Below are 20,640 nucleotides of genomic sequence, written 5' to 3' on the forward strand. Positions count from 1 at the left end.
AAGATTGTGGCACCTGGTCCCGTCACTTCATGGCAAATAGATGGGGAAACAATGGAAACAGTGACAGACTTTATTGTCTTGGGCTCCAAAATCACTGCAGATGGTAACTGCAGCCATGAAATCAAAAGACACTTGCTCCTTGGAAGGAAAGCTATGACCAACCTAAACAGCATATTAAAAAGCAGAGACATTACTTTGCTGACAAAGGTCTGTCTAGTCAAAGCTATGGTTTTTCCAGTAGTCATGTATGGATATGAGAGTTGGACTATAAGAAAGCTGACTGCCAGCTTTTGAACTGTGGTGTTGGGTAAGACTCTTGAGAGTCCCTTGGACTGCAAGGAGATCCAAGCAGCCCATCCTAAAGGAAATCAGTCCTGAATATCCATTGGAAGGACTGATGTTGAAGCTGAAACTCTAATCCTTTGGCCACCTGATGTGAAGAAATGATTTGTTAGAAAAGACTCTGATGCTGGGAAAGATTGAAGGTGGGAGGAGAAGACGACGACAGAGGATGAGATGGTTGGATGGCATCACCTACTCGATGGATTTGAGTTTGAGCAAGCTCCGGGTGTTGGTGATGGACAGGGAAGTCTGGCGTGCTGCAGTCCATGGGGTCACAAAGACTCAAACATGGCTGAGTGACTGAACTGAATTGAAGATCATGGCATCTGGTCCCATTAGTTCAGTTCAGCCTCTTAGTCATGTCTGACTCTTTGCGACCCCATAAACCACAGCATGTTAGGCCTCCCTGTCTAGTACTAACTCCTGGAGTTACCAAAACTCATGTCCATTGAGTTGGTGATGCCATCCAACCATCTCATCCTCTGTCGTCCCCTTCTCCTCCTGTCCTCAATCTTTCCCAGAATCAGGTTCTTTTTTAATGAGTCAGCTCTTCCCATCAGATGGCCAAAGTATTGGAGTTTCAGCTTCAACATCAGTCCTTCCAGTGAACACCCAGGACTGATCTCCTTTAGAATGGACTGGTTGGATCTCCTTTCAGTCCAAGGGCCTCTCAAGAGTCTTCTCCAATACCACAGTTTAAAAGCATCAATCCTTCTGTGCTCAGCTTTCTTTACTGTCTAACTCTCACACCCATACATGACTACTGAAAAAACCATAGCCTTGACTATATGGACCTTTGCTGACGAAGTAATATCTTGGCTTTTGAATATGCTGTCTAGGTTGGTCATAACTTCCCTTCCAAGGAGTAAGCATCTTTTAATTTCATGGCTGCATTCACCATCTGCAGTGATTTTGGAGCCCAGAAAAATAAAGTCAGCCACTCTTTCCCCATCTATTTGCTGTGAAGTGATGGGACCGGATGCCATGATCTTCATTTTCTGAATGTTGAGCTTTATGCCAGCTTTTTCACTCTCCTCTTTCACTTTCATCAAGAGGCTTTTTAGTTCTTCACTTTCTGTCATAAGGGTGGTGTCATCTACATATGTCAGGTTGTTGATATTTCTCCTGGAAATTTTGATTCCAGCTTGTGCTTCCTCCAGCCCAGCGTTTCTCATGATGTACTCTGCATAGAAGTTAAATAAGCAGGGGGACAATATACAGCTTTGACATACTTCTTTTCCTATTTGGAACCAGTCTGTTGTTCCATGTCCAGTTCGAACTGTTGCTTCCCGACCTGCATACAGATTTCTCAAGAGGCAGGTCAGGTGGTCTGGTATTCCCATCTCTTTCAGAATTTTCCACAGTTTATTGTGATCCACACAGTCAAAGGCTTTGGCATAGGTAATAAAGCAGAAATAGATATTTTTCTGGAACTCTCTTGCTTTTTTGATGATCCAGCGGATATTGGCAATTAGATCTCTGGTTCCTCTGCCTTTTCTAAAACCAGCTTGAACATCTGGAAGTTCACGGTTCATGTATTGCTGAAGCCTGGCTTGGAAAATTTTGAGCATGACTTTGCTAGCAAGTGAGATGAGTGCAATTGTGCGGTAGTTTGAGCATTGTTTGGCAAAAGACTTCCCTGGTGGCTCAGACAGTAAAGCGTCTGCCTACAATGCAGGAGGACTGGGTTCGATTCTTGAGTCAGGAAGATCCCCTGGAGAAGGAAGTCTTAACCCACTCCAGTACTCTTGCCTGTAAAATCCCATGGACAGAGGAGCCTGATAGGCTACAGTTCATGGGGCCTCAAAGAGTTTGACATGACTGAGCGACTCCACTTTCTTTCTTTCTGGTCCCATCACTTCATGGCAAATAGATGGGGAAATAACAGAAACAGTTACAGACTATTTTCTTGGACTCAAAATCACTGCAGATGGTGACTGCAGCCATGAATTTAAAAGACGCTTGCTCCTTGGAAGAAAAGCTATGACCAACCTAGACAGCATATAAAAGGCAGAGAGATTACTTTGCTGACACAGGTCAATTTAGTCAAAGCTATGTTTTTTCTAGCAGTCATGTATGGATATGAGAGTTGGACTATAGAGAAAGCTGAGCACCGAAGAATTGATGCTTTTGAACTGTGATGTTGGAGAAGACTCTTGAGAGGCCCTTGGAGTAAAAGGAGATCCAACCAGTCCATCCTAAAGGATATATATATAAAAAAAAAAAAGGATATCAGTCCTGAATATTCGTTGGAAGAATTGATGCTGAAGCTGAAACTCCAATACTTTGGCCACCTGATATGAGGAGCTGACTCATTAGAAAAGACCCTGATGCTGGGAAAGATTGAAGGCAGAAGGAGAAGGGGATGACAGAGGATGAGATGGTTGGATGGCATCACCGACTCAAAGGACATGAGTTTGAGCAGGCTCCGGGAGATGGTGATAGGCAGGGCAGCCTGGTGTGCTGCAGTCCATGGGGTTACAAAGAGTTGGAGATGACTGAAGGACTGAACAACAACCAGAACTACATAATCACTACTGAGGGCTATGGGATAATAATTTATGACCAATTTCACTCCTCATGCACAATGAGGTATGCATTTATGTGAATATATAAACAGCCATAAGTTCAGTTCAGTTCAGTCACTCAGTTGTGTCCGACTCTTGCGACCCCATGAACCACAAGCACGCCAGGCCTCCCTGTCCATCACCATCTCCCGGAGTTCACTCAGACTCACGTCCATTGAGTCCGTGATGCCATCCAGCCATCTCATCCTCTGTCGTCCCCTTCTCCTCCTGCCTCCAATCCCTCCCAGCATCAGAGTCTTTTCCAATGAGTCAACTCTTCGAATGAGGTGGCCAAAGTACTGGAGTTTCAGCTTTAGCATCATTCCTTCCAAAGAAATCCCAGGGCTGATCTCCTTCAGAATGGACTGGTTGGATCTCCTTGCAGTCCAAGGGACTCTCAGGAGTCTTCTCCAACACCACAGTTCAAAAGCATCAATTCTTCGGTGCTCAGCCTTCTTCACAGTCCAACTCTCACATCCATACATGACTACTGGAAAAACCATAGCCTTGACTAGACAGACCTTAGTCAGCAAAGTAATGTCTCTGCTTTTGAATATACTATCTAGGTTGGTCATACCTTTTCTTCCAAGGAGTAAGCGTCTTTTAATTTCATGGCTGCAATCACCATCTGCAGTGATCTTGGAGCCCCCCAAATAAAGTCTGACACTGTTTCCACTGTTTCCCCATCTATTTCCCATGAAGTGATGGGACCAGATGCCATGATCTTCGTTTTCTGAATGTTGAGCTTTAAGCCAACTTTTTCACTCTCCTCTTTCACTTTCATCAAGAGGCTTTTTAGTTCCTCTTCACTTTCTGCCATAAGGGTGGTGTCATCTGCATATCTGTGGTTATTGATATATCTCCAGGCAATCTTCATAATAAAAGCCATATTAAAAGGCAAAGTTTTGGAATCCATTTTTTTCTATTGCTGGGTTTCTTTTGCCCCTTCAGTTCCAAGTTAACCATTTGAGAATGAGGAAAGGGGTCCAGTGAGAAACAAGCAACTAGTTATTGACAGATAATCCAGATTTTCTATTTCATGTATGGCTTCAGAGTTTACCCACTAGAAAAGCAATAAGTGAGAAGACATCAGCCAAACCCTAGATCTATTCAGTGCAAAACAGTAGCTACTAGTTATATGTTGTCATTAAATGAAACTAAAAATCTGTTTTCTCAGATGCACTGGTCACATTTCCAGTGCTCAATTACTATTTTTTATGTAATGGATGGTGCAATAGACCATTTCTGGAAAGCACTCATCCTTTAAGGGCTTCTCAGGTGGCTCAGCAGTAAAGAACCTGCCTGCCAATGCAGGTGACAACAGGTTCCATCCCTGGCTCAGGAAGATCCCCTGGAGTAGGAAATGGCAACCCACTCCAGCATTCTTGCCTGGGAAATCCCATGGACAGAGGAGCCAGGTGAGCTATAGTCCATGGAGTTGCAAAAAGTCAGACGTGAATTAGCAACTAAGCAACAAACATCCTTTGAAGGTAAATCAACATCCCATTTTCTCCGTGAACATTTCCCTAGCTACTCTATATTAATATCTTCCTTCTCTTATTCCTAGAAGTCAGGAAAGTTAAATAATTAATAATTCCCCATATAAAAATAAATATATGACATCATGGGAGAAGCTTCAGGTGCTTGTTGTTGACCAGGAAGGACACACAAGAGTCCACTGGACATTCAGAGACAGCTTTACAAAGAAGAAAGGGTTCGAAGTGAGTTTTGAAACATCAGTAGGAGTTTCATAAGCTGAGAGGAAGGGGCAAAGTATTCTGAGAAAATATAAGAAGTATCCCTTATTTAGAGCAAATCCTTGGCTATTTACCATACTTCTTCAGTGATTTTAATTTTTAATCTGTAGATTCTCCCCCAAATATATTGTAAGTCTGAGGAGGATAAATACCATTTCTTCTAGCTCTTGTGTTTTTAAAAATAACAAATGTAATAAACAGCTAAGATTTCTTGATTGTTTAGGCAGTAACAGCCTTCTGAAGTAAGGCCATTTGTTTCAGTTCTGTACTTTTCCACAGTTCCTGCTTTAATAGTCTAACATATTTTCCTACCAAGTCTAGTAGGCATAAAAGAAGTTGAAATTAAAAACTAACCATTAAAACTTTTCCAACAACTCTGAAGAGAATGCCTGATATTCTTGCCTTAAATTCCCAGTTGTCTAGTAAGGAAGCCTCAGCTCAAGGCTTCTAGAGGTCCATGGTTTAACTTCTGAAATTTTAGAAGACAACAAGAAGCATGTAAAAAAGAAAGGCAGAGGAGGGAATAAGGGAGATAGATAGAGATCGAAAGAAGCAATAGCAACCAAAATAGAGGGAGCTAGTTTCTATCTTCCAAATTTCATAATACAATTAACAGTCATCTTCCATGCTATTCTGAAATTCAGGGAAGCAAATACAGACGCTTTAAAACCGTATTTTAAAAGTTTCTAAAATAGTTAATGATATTTTAGAACTGAAAAAACACACATTATCTGTATGGCATATATATACTAAGTACTGTCACATATTAGATGCTTATGATTGCCTTTTGGGCAAATCTTTCCATAATAAAATTATTTTCATTTATAGGTGAGGAATCTCAAGTTCAGAAAAGTTAGAATTTATCCCAGAATATAGAGTTATTTAGTTTGGAACCAAAAATCAAGTCTTCTGATTCCAAACCCATTGCTATTTGAATACATCAGGCCAATATGAATTTTTGTTCATGATCTAAAACAACTATTCTTATTACAAATTTTAAGCATGAATTTAAAAAAATGTGCACCTGAAACTTACACAGTATTATATGTCACTTTTATCTCTATACAGTTGGAAAATAAAGAATCCCATTTTACTCAGAAAATCCCATTTAAATGTAAATACTTAACACGTACATAAATTAACTCACCTAAGATTTCAAATCTACTAGTAGGAGAGCTTAGACTTAAATCCACATATTATTGCTATAGCTTAAAGGGAAGGGAGAAAGGTGGTCTGCTGGTTAGAATAGGAAAGAAACAAAGTAAACCAAGGATTTGGTGTCAATAAATGATTCACCAAAGTCAGGAGGCAATTTATTCATAAAGAGCTGTAATAACTGACAGACCAGAAAGATTCTAACCGGAAGCAAAATTTGGAAGGTATCTAAAATTTGAAGTCATGATAAAAATGCTTATCTAAAATATAGCATATAAAGAGATAAAAGAAAATTAATGGAGAAACTATACAAAGCCCCCAAAGAGCAAATACCCTGAATTTGTCACCATCCTTATTTTATTACTATTACATCTGCCTTTAAAACACCATTTCTGTGCCCAGCAACAAAAATCAAAGGAGAATGAAATGTCTGAGAGTTAAACAAGGGCTGTCACTTTCACATGCTTCAAAGAAATCAAAAAGAAACACTGAGAAGATAGTATGACTTAGGGCTAAGATATCTTTGGTGACAAAAAGGAGAGCAGATGAAATCAAACAGTAAAGTGAGAATCAAGATTGTAGGGAAGTAACAAATGGTGACAGAGAAGGCAAATCAGAACTGATGAATGCTGCTGCTGCTAAGTCGCTTCAGTCGTGTCCGACTCTGTGCGACCCCATAGACGGCAGCCCACCAGGCTCCCGCATCCCTGGGATTCTCCAGGCAAGATCACTGGAGTGAGTTGCCATTTCCTTCTCCAATGCATGAAAGTGGAAAGTGAAAGTGAAGTCACTCGGTCCTGTCTGACTCTCAGTGACCCCATGGACTGCAGCCTATTTCAGTTATATAATAGAAAAGGGGTTTCAGGGGAAATGTGGAAAATCAGACAATATGCTATGTGTACAAAATTTGCAGAAGGCGGAAATCTATAAACAGTTAAAAGGTAAATAAAATTTCCAAGCAACTGTGAAAATCTTGTTGAAGATTGGAATCACGAACTTGGAGAAGAGCTAGATGGAATATTTTTATGACACCACTCAGAAAAACTCAGGAATTATTTAATACTAGGAATTTTTGAGTAGCACATTTGTTTTGCATAATATGCAGAAAGGAGGATCAAATGAGACAGAGATCCTTAAAGGTTAGAGGTCACACTGAAATTGTTTAACCAAATTTCACTCTGGGAAACACAGCAAGTGAAACCAAAAATGACCTGATGTAGAGAAAATAGAATATAGGACCAGAAATCTTAAAACAGGGACAGCAATTGTCAGCTTATGATAACTACTCTTTCTCCTCTATCTTGATTCTCAAATCTTAGTTTTCTATTAAAAATTAGCTTCACTACAATGTGATAACTAGTTATCACTGCTGTGTGATTCACAGGAAAGTTGTTAAGAAAGTAGAGCCTAAGATTTCTCATCACAAGGAGAGTTTTTTTCTTTTCTTTTTATTTTACCTTATGAGACGATGGATATTAAGTAAAACTATTGTGGTAATAATTTCACAATGTATGCAAATTAAACCATCATGTTGTATACCTTAAACTTATACAGTGGTATATTTCAGTTATTACTCAATAAAACTAAGAAAAAGAAAACAATCTCATTTCCTGAGAAGATTCTTCTTGTGGTAGAGTACAATCCACAAACCCCTCACCCCACCTACCTAATCTATCAAAAGATCTCAGATGGCACCATGGTCAAGGACTTGGAGAAGTTTCCCAAACTAAATTTTCTTCTGTGCATCCTTCCACCCTCCTCCCTAGGATAAGAAGCTATTATTGATAATATATAAAACACTGCTACTTTGAGAGATGTGACCAATTAGCTTTAGGAGAAGGTGGTGACCAAGTGATGCATTAAGAGTTCTGGGATGCTCTGACTGAGGTCATCAGGACAGGAAATTGTCCCACAGGATTGTGAGAGAGGAGAAAAGGGAATGTATAGTTTTCTTATAAAAAATGCAAACATTTACCATTGTTTTTTTATACACTTATTTCATTACATGACCCAGTGGTATCTCTAATGAAGGAATGTATATTTTTCTAATGCTTAAATGGGAGAAAGTCCAACAGTTTCTTGAAAAGACAGAAATTAGATAACTTGACAAAGTCAAGATAAGTTGATTTGACAAAGTCGACTAAGTCTCTCTGTGTGTTCCAAGTTTCAACAACAATTAGGAGCAGCAAGCAAGAATAAATATGAAAGACTTAGAATAATGGAAAAGGATGGGAATACCTGGAGTAGAAACAGAGCAGAAGAGAGACAGGATGGAAGCAGAGACAGTGACAGAGAGATGTGTGCACATACCCTTTACTTCCTGGAGAAACAATAGGCAGCCAATTACAAGAATTGTTCAGTTCAGTTCAGTTCAGTCACTCAGTCGTGTCCAAGTCTTTGTGACCCCATGAATCCCAGCACGTCAGACCTCCCTGTCCATCACCAACTCCTGGAGTTCACTCAGACTCACGTCCATCGAGTCAGTGATGCCATCCAGCCATCTCATCCTCTGTCGTCCCCTTCTCCTCCTGCCCCTAATCCCTCCCAGTATCAGAGTCTTTTCCAATGAGCCAACTCTTCGCATGAGGTGGCCAAGTATTGGAGTTTCAGCTTTAGCATCATTTTTTCCAAAGAAATCCCAGGGCTGATCTCCTTCAGAATGGAGTGGTTGGATCTCCTTGAAGTCCAAGGGACTCTCAAGAATCTTCTCCAACACCACAGTTTGAAAGCATCAATTCTTTGGTGCTCTGCTTTCTTCACAGTCCAACTCTCACATCCATACATGACCGCAGGAAAAATCATCTGGAAGTTCACAGTTCATGTATTGCTGAAGCTTGGCTTGGAGAATTTTGAGCATTACTTTACTAGAATGTGAGATGAGTGCAATGACTTCCTACTTTTGCATTCCAGTCCCCTATAATGAAAAGGACATCTTTTTTGGGTGTTAGTTATAAAAGGTCTTGTAGGTCTTCATAGAACCGTTCAACTTCAGCTTCTTCAGCGTTACTGGTTGGGGCATAGACTTGGATTACTGTGATATTGAATGGTTTGCCTTGGAAATGAACAGAGATCATTCTATTGGTTTTGAGACTGCATCCAAGTACTGCATTTTGGACTCTTTTGTTGACCATGATGGCTACTCCATTTCTTCTAAGGGATTCCTGCCCACAGTAGCAGACATAATGGTCATCTGAGTTAAATTCACCCATTCCAGTCCATTTTAGTTCGCTGATTCCTAGAATGTCGACGTTCACTCTTGCCATCTCCTGTTTGACCACTTCCAATTTGTCTTGATTCATGGACCTAACATTCCAGGTTCCTATGCAATATTGTTCTTTATAGCATCGGACCTTTATAGCACCAGTCATGTCCACAGCTGGGTATTGTTTTTGCTTTGGCTCCATCCCTTCATTCTTTCTGGAGTTATTTCTCCACTGATCTCCTGTAGCATATTGGGCACCTACCGACCTGGGGAGTTCCTCTTTCAGTATCTTATCATTTTGGCTTTTCATACTGTTTATGGGTACTCAAGACAAGAATACTGAAGTGGTTTGCCATTACCTTCTCCAGTGGACACATTCTGTCATGCAAAGATGGGCTTGATAAAGGACAGAAATTGTACAGACCTAATAGAAGCAGAAGATATTAAGAAGAGGTGGCAGGAATACATAGAAGAACTATACAAAAAAGATCTTCACTACCCAGATAATAACGATGGTGTGATCACTCACCTAGAGCTAGACATTCTGGAATGTGAAGTCAAGTGGGCCTTAAAAGAATCACCATGAACAAAGCTAGTGGAGGTGATGGAATTCCAATTGAGCTATTTCAAATCTTGAAAGATGATGCTGTGAAAATGCTACACTCAATATGCCAGCAAATTTGGAAAACTCAGCAGTGGTCACAGAACTGGAAAAGGTCAGTTTTCATTCCAATCCCAAAAAAGGCAATACCAAAGAATGTTCAAACTACTGCACAATTGCACTCATCTCACATGCTAGTAAAGTAATGCTCAAAATTCTCCAAGCCATGCTTCAGCATATGTGAATTGTGAACTTCCACATGTTCAAACTGCTTTCAGAAAAGGAAGACGAACCAGAGATCAAATTGCCAACATCCACTGGATCATGGAAAAAGGAAGAGAGTTCCAGAAAAACATCTATTTCTGCTTTATTGACTATGCCAAAGCCTTTGACTGTGTGGATCACAAGAAACTGTGGAAAATTCTTCAAGGGATGGGAATACCAGACCACCTGACCCGCCTCTTGAGAAATCTGTATGCAGGTTAGGAAGCAACAGTTAGAACTGGACATGGAACAACGGACTGGTTCCAAACAGGAAAAGGAGTACGTCAAGGCTGTATATTGTCACCCTACTTATTGAACTTCTATGCAGAGTACATCATGAGAAACGCTGGTCTGGAAGAAGCACAAGCTGGAATCAAGATTGCCGGGAGAAACCTCAATAACCTCAGATATGCAGATGACACCACCCTTATGGCAGAAAGTGAAGAAGAACTAAAGAGCCTCTTGATGAAAGTGAAAGAGGAGAGTGAAAAAGTTGGCTTAAATCTCAACATTCAGAAAACTAAGAACGTGGCATCCGGTCCCATCACTTCATGGGAAATAGATGGAGAAACAGTGGAAACAGTGTCAGACTTTATTTTTTTGGGCTCCAAAATCACTTCAGATGGTGATTGCAGCCATAAAATTAATAGATGCTTACTCCTTGGAAGGAAAGTTATGACCAACCTAGATAGCATATTCAAAAGCAGAGATATTACTTTGCCAACAAAGGTCTGCTTAGTCAAGACTGTGGTTTTTCCTGTGGTCATGTATGGATGTGAGAGTTGGACTGTGAAGAAAGCTGAGTGCCAGCGAATTGATGCTTTTGAACTGTGGTGTTGGAGAAGACTCTTGAGAGTCCCTTGGACTGCAGGGAGATCAAATCAGTCCATCCTAAAGGAGACCAGTCCTGGGTGTTCATTGGAAGCACTGATGCTGAGGCTGAAACTCCAGTACTTTGGCCACCTCATGAGAAGAGTTGACTCACTGGAAAAGACTCTGATGCTGGGAGGGATTGGGGGCAGGAGGTGAAGGGGATGACAGAGGATGAGATGGCTGGATGGCATCATCAACTCAATGTACATGAGTTTGAGTGAACTCTGGGAGTTGGTGATGGACTGGGTTGTCTGGATTGCTGCTATTCATGGGCTTGCAAAGAGTCGGACACGACTGAGCCAATGAACTGAACTGAAATCATTTACAATGTAAATTTATGCTTCCTATTCCTGTGAACTTTGGTTTATTGCATTCAGATAGCTCTGTGCCCCAGGAAAGAATGCTTCTAAAGGGAACATAACTAAGACTGGCTTCTGACAACTTGGGGGGTGCTTCGTGTCATTGAGCCAGCAGATGGAAAAAACTTGCCTCTGATATTTGTGGAAACTATTGCAAGAGTAAAAATGGATGCTCATAAGCCATATGTTTAAATATTTGAAAGTTATAAATCAAGGTAACAAAATTTTGAGTAAACTGTGTTCTGTCCTACATTAATAAACATATGTTATTTCCCTTCTTCTCTAGTGTCCTATTATGAGTCTTTAGGACATTTTTTCTGGTCAAGCTAAATAGGTCCCTAGAGGTAAAGTCCCATGATCCATGAACTCCTAAACTTCAGTCTTTACCGTGTTATTTGGTCATTTTCCTCTAGACTTATTAATAAACTTCATTTCTATAATGGCAAGATCTTATGGCACTTAGAGAACACAAGAATATCTAACACTCTATGAGGAGGCTTCTTTTCTTTGTAAGGTAAAATGGAAGAATGAGAATAAATTGAACAATAAGGAAAGTAGCTCTCTGTCAGATATGATTCTATTTTGAAACTACTGTGGAAATGAATCATATCTTAAAATGCATAAGTATATCCTAAACCAGCATAGCTAGCATCCTGGGTAAAAAATTGACTAGTCGTGGAGAATAATTGTGAAAAAGGGTATTAACACGTTGGAGAATGTAAACTGAATATCACTTTTAACTAGAATTACACAGTGTTAGGGTAATGTGAAAGATATTAGGAAAAATCAAATGGTTTTTATAATGTTTGGGGTTTAGCACTCTATTTTCAGTGATACTGAAATGAATGATTCCCATTCTCTGCAATTTATTAAAAACGTTAAGAAAAGTCGGTGACACATGAAACTAAGAAAGCAAGGGTAATGCTGTAATCTCCATTGGTTTTCCAAAAAAGATAAATTATAAACTGGTTTTCTTCTCTGAAAAGGGCAGCAAATTTATTTAACTTGTAAAATTTTCAAGATGGAAAAGAGTTTTAGAGACACCTAAATAGAAAAGACACTCAAAGTTCCAAATATGGATAAGTTGTTTTCAATAAAATGTCAACTTAAACTATGATGTGCAAAATTTAAAAACAAAACAAAAACTACCAGGAGATCAAATTGGTTCTCTTGCTCTCTTATGTGCTTTACAATTTTAAAATGTTTTTTATTGATTTTTTTCCTCTAAATAGTAAGAATAGTAAGGATTTAGATGAGAAAGGAATACTAAGAGGAAACATAAAAGACTTTGAGTTTTAGAAACAGAAAACTAAGGGGTTACTCAGTCTTTTTAAATTCATATATATAAAGGAGTAATTGAAAAAGATGCTGAAAATGATTTCTATACACACAGCTATAAAAAGTAAAAGAAACAGTCAAATTAGGGGGAACAGAATTTTACTTAGGTATGAAGAAAGATTTTTATGACAATTTGAAAGTTAAAATTCAGGACATTTCAGGACGGCCCTGGTGGTAGAGTGGATAAGACTCCACCTGCCAATGCAGGGGACACAGGTTTGATCCCTGGTAAAGGAAGATTCCACATGCCACAGAGCAACAAAGTCCATGCAACACAACTACTGAGCTCATGTGCCATAACTACCGAAGCTGGTGCACCTAGAGCCCATGCTTTACAACAAGAAAAGCCACCACAATGAGAAGCCACGCACCACAACAGAGAGTAGCCCCCACTTGCAGCAACTAGAGAAAGCACATGTGCAGCAATGAAGACCCAGCACAAGCAAAATTAAATAAATGAATAATTTTTTAAAATCCAAAACATTTCAGCTGAGGGACTTTCAAACCTCTCAATAATTTTAGATTGAGAAGGAAATGTATATGAATAGTGGTTTAGATTTTTCAAAACTATGAGACGTCTGTGGATACCATCTTTCAGCTTGATAATTCCATTATTTGGAACCCCCACTTACCAGCATTTTCTTCATCTATAAAGAATTAAATGTCTGGCAATGTGTTTCTGGAAGATTGATCAATTCTCTATGAGTCAAGAAAAAATTAATACAGTAAAAGGTAAAGAACTGGGCCTTTTCTTTTTTTACCATGTAAATTTAATTGCTTAAATAATTATCGTTTGATCATTTATGATTCAGTTGGCTTCAGATGGCTCTGTGCCCCAGGAAAGAATGCTTCCAAAGGGAACACCTAAGACTGGCCTCTGACAACTTGAGGTGCCTCGTGTCACTGAGCCAGCAGATGGAAAAGAACTTGCCTCTGATATTTGTGGAAACTATTGTTAAGAGTAAAAATGGATGCACAACCAATCTATAAGGAAATGGTTTCAAAATCTAATCAACTGGGAGATTGATTGTAGGTATTTGTTGACTCCTAGGTGACTGGACATCATACCCTAGTGTCTCCATCTAGAACCCTCTCTTTGACTCTCAGGACATAAATAGAATTCTTATTGTGCCTCAGATGCATTTAAAACTTTGACATTAGAGCTTTACACATCAGACTGTGAATTTCTATATTCTGTCATTTGTTTGTATATTTCTCTCCCTTTTGGAACATATAGGGAAATTTCATTTTCACTTCTTTCTCTTCTTCTAGTAGTCATTGCAGGGTAGTTAAAGAACAATCAGTGTCACCCCCGTAGTTTCCATATTTATAGCTCTTCCCTCTTTAGATGCACTTTTCCTCAAATTCCCAGTTGTTACATTGTAGAAGATATTCAAGATCCAAAGGGAAACTAAATTCATAACTAGATGTGTGTTACTAGTATAGGTGTATGGAAAAAGTCTTCAAAGAGACTGAGTACTTAAAAGATACCTGTAGACATGGTCCTAAAAGTTGCTATAATTAAAAAATTCTGCAGAATGGGCCCAGAAATGAATATAACTCATACCCCATAAGCTACCATTTACTTCGTTTAAAGTGGACTTTGTCTTTCTTTGTCATTATACACATACTTTCCTTATTTCCCTTCTTTTAGACATGGGCTACTCATTTTTCCTTAATCCTCCTTCATTTTTATAATCTGTTTCTATTTTCTTCTGTCTCTTCAAAACTCCTATCAGTTTTTTAAACTGCCATAGATACACAAAGCAGGCATATTTTTATGGTTTTCAATCATCTAATTATATTATCTTTTATCTTTGTTGAATTGTTATAACTATATAATCTGTATTCCTATTTCTATTTCAATTGCAATCTTATTTTCCTATTTGAGGCTGTCTTTATTATGTGTAAGTCATAATTGCCAAGTCATTGAAGGGGGCTTCACTGGTGGCTCAGACAGCAAAGAATCTGCCTGCAGGGCAGGAGACCTGGGTTCGATCCCTGGGTCAAGAAGATCTCCTGGAGGAGGAAATGGCAACCCACTCCAGTATTCTTGCCTGGATAATTCCATGGATGAGGAGCCTGGGGGCTAAATCCCTGGGGTCACAAAGAATCAGGCACAATTGAACAACTAACACTTTCACACTTTTGTATCGTTGAAACCTTTAGCAAAATTTTGATAAGACAATATTTTTAATGTTTCCCTCCTTCCCTTTTTTATTCTGAATGTTTGTTAGCAGTTGAGTTTATGAGAGTGTGAGCACAGTTCTAACCCTCAATGCATTTATATAAAAACTAAGCATACTGTAATGCAATAAATGGTGATTTAGATCATGAATATAGAGTTATGAATGGGAACATAGATTAGGAAGGTATGACTCTACTTAAACTGTGAAGAGTTGGTTAAAAAAGGGAGTCTAAACATTATAGCATGTGTTTAATTTCCGGTGTGAGCAGTGCGTGGAGATGGTGGAAAGGGAGTTGGTGGACAAGAACCTGTATAATTAAAGACATGGAAGAATATACATGTGTGGCATTTTCAGATAATAAACAAGTGTTGCTGGATCATTGAGTGTAAGAAAAGAAGCAAGAAAAGGAGATAGGAAATGAGGTTGAAAAGAACCAGACTCCAGAGGACTTTGAATGCTCTGTTAGAACTTTGTGGTTTACATGAAGGCAAAAAGGGACACATTAAATTTTTAACAACATGATTGGATCTGTTGTGAGAATTGATGTATTTTTGTTGGAAGGAAAGTACTTGAAAGAGAAGATAATTCTGATGAGATTTTTGTGATAGATGCAGCTAGAACTGATGAAAGTAGGGGTAATGGAAAGAGAAAGGAATGGATCCATGGCAAATGCATTAAATTACAAAAAGAAATTCTGACATAGTTCACTCATTTAAAAAGTACCCAAAACTGTATGATTGGGTATTTAATTTCAAGATTAATGGACACTTGTTATTTAACAAATTTGTTTTGAGAGTATATCATTGCAAGTAAAATTGAAATCACTCATCCTATCAGATTCCTCTCTTTTCCTCCTCAGAGAAAATCACTATTCTGACATTGTTGGATAGCGTTCTTGTTCAAACTTTCTATTGTGTCCATATATATTTATATTCAATAATGTTTTGAAAAATATAAAATGATATTTATATTAGTATATAATTTTATGTTTTTCATTCAATATAAAATATTTGAGTTTTTCATGATGATAAATATAAATCTGGTTTATTTACTTTCCAAATAATTCATTTCATTTCACTGTATTAACTTACAATTTACTTATATATAACCTCATTGTGGATATATATATATTACTCCCTTTACCAGAGACGTTAAAGAAGAGAAATTAATTAGATTTGATGACAAATATTGTCTCACATTCCCAGTTCTGAAAGACATTCATTTTCTCCATTCTACAAATGGGAAAAGGGGTCAGATATGAAATGTATGTTATCAAAGTCACCAAGTATTAGGTGACAGAAGGTGAAATATAATTTTTCAGATATTAAATCCTATACTCATTTCATTATCCCATGCAGCTTCTTTTAAAAATAATAGAAACAGTTGTTATAGAATATGATAAGAGCTAAATTAAGAGGAACTCAAAGAATAATGAAATCATGTAATCAGTCTATTTAATACAAAGTCCCAAATGGAGTCTCTTGTCCCTGATTCCACATTGAGATTGATGATTAACTTCAATATACTTTGACTAGAATGAGGCACTCAAGCATTTTACTGAAGACCTGTTAATTCCTCCAGGTACTGTGGTGCTTATAAAGAAATATAGTGGTAGAATAGCCCTATAATTTATTGAGGGAGTAAAAAGGAAATATTAGAAGCAGAAAACTACTCAGGTTGGAAGAATTAAGAATGATTTCTTAAGGAGGTAGAAACTGAATACAGGCAACTTTATGGAGACTTTTGAGTGGTTAGGTGATAATGGTCCTCTTATGGTGTCTGAGGCCCCTCAGGAGATAGAGAGGTTGACTAGAACAAATTAAGCTGGCATTTTTTATCATGAGTTCATCCAAAAAACCTTATGTTCCAAATAAGGGTACTTTCCTGGACAAGTAGAGTAAGAACAAATGTTTTAGCAAGCTTCCAAATTTCCCAGGACACTGAGGTACATTAATTAGTGACAGAAAGTTGTTGTAGGTAATTAATCATGAACACCAAGGCAGCGGTTACCAGCTTTATAATAAATGACTGTCATCAGCTATAATAGGGGCTTATCTTTCCTCAACAGTTTCTACTATCACTCTGTCACATGTTTTTGTTGAAACTGTATCCTCAGAAAGTTAAGATTAAGGAAAAAATAAACAGAAAATAGGACTGATCTTGGAGTCAGTAGATGTGAGTTTTAGTATAAGTGCTAACACTAAGTAAACTTATGGTTTGAATCAAGTTATTTTACATATTTAGGCATTTATTTCCACATCTATAATGACTAAGGATTTTAATAAATAAAGGATATTGATTTTATCAATAGTTCTGAAGAAGGAAACAGAACAGGCTTTATCTTGAAATCAGAACTCCATCTTGGGCCGGACTGTGGACTTTGAGCTATATGGCCAGTATCTATGGAAACGACATACCAACTGGAAAACCAGACCCCCCCACCCACCCAGATGGAAGAACCCCAGGGCTCTCTGTCACTAAAAGAATACCCTAATTATCTGTGTAACAGAATAGAATCATACATTCTATTATGCTTATTGGGGTATAACCACAGGCCTATTAATAATTGTACACTGTTAACTACCTAGGCTTAAGGCAAATGAATCATGGGTTAACTTTGATTGTCAGGGAATTTGGGGAGGTGGGTTTGTGCATATACAGTCAGGGTATATAAGGTTTTCACAAAAACTGATCGGGGTCCTTGGCTAAGAGGAGACTCTACCTTGGGCCCACCGGTGGATAAACTGGACTCCACTATCTGCATTGTCCTTCTGAGTGAGTTTGTTTCCCAGAACGCGTGGCTACAACAGTTCCTAAAGTTGATCTCATTGAGTTCACTAGTCTCTTTCACTAGATTGAAAACTTTAATTTTAATCCTATTCCCTATTTTCATTTTTCTTTATGCAGAATTTCCTTATTCCTAAATTCCCCAACTCATAACTCTGTTCCTTCTTTCTTCACATAATCAGTCTCTAACCAGAGTAAAAACATATAAGTTACCTTTTCAGCAAATCTATATTAGTGATTCTAAGTTTTTGGTTCATTGCAATGAAGAAGACAAATATGGACCATAATTTCATGTAGCTTGCAGCCTAGTTGGGAAAGAGAAACAAATAATAAATTACATTTGTGGTGTTATTACTAATATATACAGTGTTCTTTGAGAGCAAAGGAATTAAACTTGTAGAAGATAGTTTACTTAATATAATTAATAGGATATAAATGTTATAGTCTTTATAATTATTCACTGAAATATATTTTGTGATATGAAAGTTTGATGGTCCCTGTGGGTCAATATTTTTTGTTTTATTATTCATTCACTCCACAGTGTTGAGTGCTATCAGGGCAGTTGAAATAAATAGAAGCATAACACTTACTGAATGCTTAATACTGCCATATGATTAATATACATTAATTATTTTACTAATTATGATTTCATAGATAAATAAAATGAGGCTCAAAGAGTTTAAGTAACTCACCCAAGATAAAGCTGTCAGTGGCTGAACATTATATATGTATATATCTTTGTAATCTAAATCCAGAAATATTATTTTCTTTTCTAAGCTAGGATATATCTCTAAATAAGAATAAATAATTACAAAATAATGTGATAAGACCTTATATCAAGACTTGTACAAACTGGATGTAACTATGTTACACATTTCATAGCTTTAAAATTTCAAATCATGTTTCAAGTACACTAAAGCAGTGTTTCTCAAATTACCTTTGTTGAAGGATTTTTCTTCAGTCCATAGTCTTTCATGGACTATTTCTTTGGGAAACAAACAAAATCAGAAACATGACTGTCACTGTAACGTCAGATTGGTAAAGAAGTTTCTAAACACTCATGAATTCTGTACCTCAACGAGCAAACTAGAGAGACAGTTTATGGACTTGCACCCCCCTGTATGCACCTCTTACTTCAGTGGGACTGGGGTCATAACATGATAGTTTTAAATGCAAATTCAAAAGTTTTGGGGTTGACTTCCTCTTACTCGTGCTGACCATCTTGTATGTCATGACTAATATTAGGGCATCAACCCTGACAGGAAGCAGAAGGTATTAACTGCAGAGACAAGTTGGTGATAAGAACAACCTCACATAAGAACAACTAATTTTTCTGTGTGATGACACTTATAGGCCATAAGTATACTAGGTCAGTTTTAATGCTAAAGTTGAAATAAGCTGTACAAGTTTGACCTTTTTTTCTTCAGCATTATAACAATTTACACTTGCTCCTTTTGTCCTCCTTCAGATAGCAATGCTAACAAAGTCCATGGATGGAGCAAATCAGTCTGTGGTATCAGAGTTTCTGTTCCTGGGACTCACCAACTCCTGGGAAATACAACTTTTCCTCTTTGTGTTCTCCTCCACATTTTATGTGGCAAGCATGATGGGAAACTCCCTCATTATACTCACTGTGACTTGTGACCCTCACTTACACTCTCCCATGTACTTTCTGTTGGCCAATCTCTCCTTCATTGACCTAGGAGTTTCTTCTGTCACTTCTCCCAAGATGATATATGACCTTTTCAGAAAACATAAAGTCATCTCCTTTGGAGGCTGCATTGCTCAGATCTTCTTCATCCATGTCATCGGTGGGGTGGAGATGGTGCTGCTCATTGCCATGGCCTTTGACAGATATGTTGCCATATGTAAGCCTCTCCATTATCTGACCATCATGAGCCCAAGGATGTGTGTTTTCTTTATAGTGGCTGCCTGGATGATTGGCCTTACCCATTCAATGGTTCAACTAGCTTTTGTGGTAAAATTACCCTTCTGTGGCCCTAATGTGTTAGATACTTTTTACTGTGACCTTCCTCGGTTCATCAAACTTGCCTGCATAGACACATACCAGCTAGAGTCCATGATCAGAGCCAACAGTGGATTCATCTCTGTTGGCTCCTTCTTCATTCTGATCATTTCCTATATTGTCATCATTCTCACTGTTCAGAAACAGTCTTCAGCAGGCTCATCTAGGGCTCTGTCCACACTTTCAGCTCACATCACTGTAGTAGTCTTGTTCTTTGGTCCTTTGATATTTTTCTACACGTGGCCATCTCCCTCTATACCCCTGGATAAGTTTCTGGCCATCTTTGATGCAGTTCTCACTCCTTTCCTGAATCCAGTCATTTACACATTCAGGAATCAAGAAATGAAGGTGGCAATGAGGAGGGTATGCAGACAGCTAGTGAGTTATAGAAAGATCTCTTTGGTGATGCTTGTATTGTGAAGAGCTTTTGTTGATTACTGATGTTAATTATTGGTGGCCAAACTCAAGAGAAAATCTTTTCTTCATCCTACTTTGATTTTCTAAGCACACCGATGTAGAATCTATTTTGTCTTTCACTTAGAAGGGAGGGACACTCACTTCTGAAAAGAGAAAAGAAATTACATATGAAGTATTTTCAAAGTTTACAGTAATCTTGAGCCTCAGTTCCTAAGGAATAATATTTATATGGAGTAATTTTTACACATACAAAACATGGAATCCTTCTTTAAGGCCTTTGAACAGGAGAATCTGTCTTTTTGTAACAGAAGCAGGTCTCACAGAGATATTTAGATAGCATTACCAACTCAATGAACATGAATTTGATCAAATTCTGGAAGACAGTGGAGGGCAGAGGAGCCTGGTACAGTCTATGGAGTGGCAAAGAGTCAGACACAACTTAGTGATTAAACAACATGTCTCACAGATAGGAATTCCTATCAGCACCTAATGGGAGACTCACTAAGTGAGAACTGAACTGAGTCTTCATATTGGATGCTGCAGCTTGCCCACATTTGCCCCCTCCTTTGGCTCTCTTCCAGGGTTGTGCAAAGAGGGCAGAATCTTCAGGAGCAAGCACACAGAATCTTTGAGAACATGCATGTATGAGGTCGCACATCTCCAGTAGAAGCCATGGGAGTTGTTCTTGGAAAAAAAAGAGCTGGGAAACACCACAGTTTTTCCTCTGTAATTAGCATTTTGCTACTCAACCCCATTAGATTGT

The 20,640-nt window shown here is 38.3% G+C and overlaps 1 protein-coding gene across 1 annotated transcript; it reads left to right on the forward strand.

Moving 5' to 3' along the window:
- On the forward strand, window positions 18,924-19,880 carry LOC102188049 (olfactory receptor 4F3/4F16/4F29-like). The gene has a single exon (XM_005685588.2). The coding sequence runs from the start codon at window positions 18,924-18,926 to the stop codon at window positions 19,878-19,880; it is 957 nt and encodes a 318-aa protein (XP_005685645.2).

Source organism: Capra hircus, chromosome 10, assembly GCF_001704415.2.
Source record: "Capra hircus breed San Clemente chromosome 10, ASM170441v1, whole genome shotgun sequence".
NCBI classification, from domain to species: domain Eukaryota; kingdom Metazoa; phylum Chordata; class Mammalia; order Artiodactyla; family Bovidae; genus Capra; species Capra hircus.

Coding starts and splice junctions, on each gene's coding strand:
- LOC102188049 (XM_005685588.2), top strand. CDS start 18,924: ATGGATGGAGCAAATCAGTCTGTGGTATCAGAGTTTCTGTTCCTGGGA.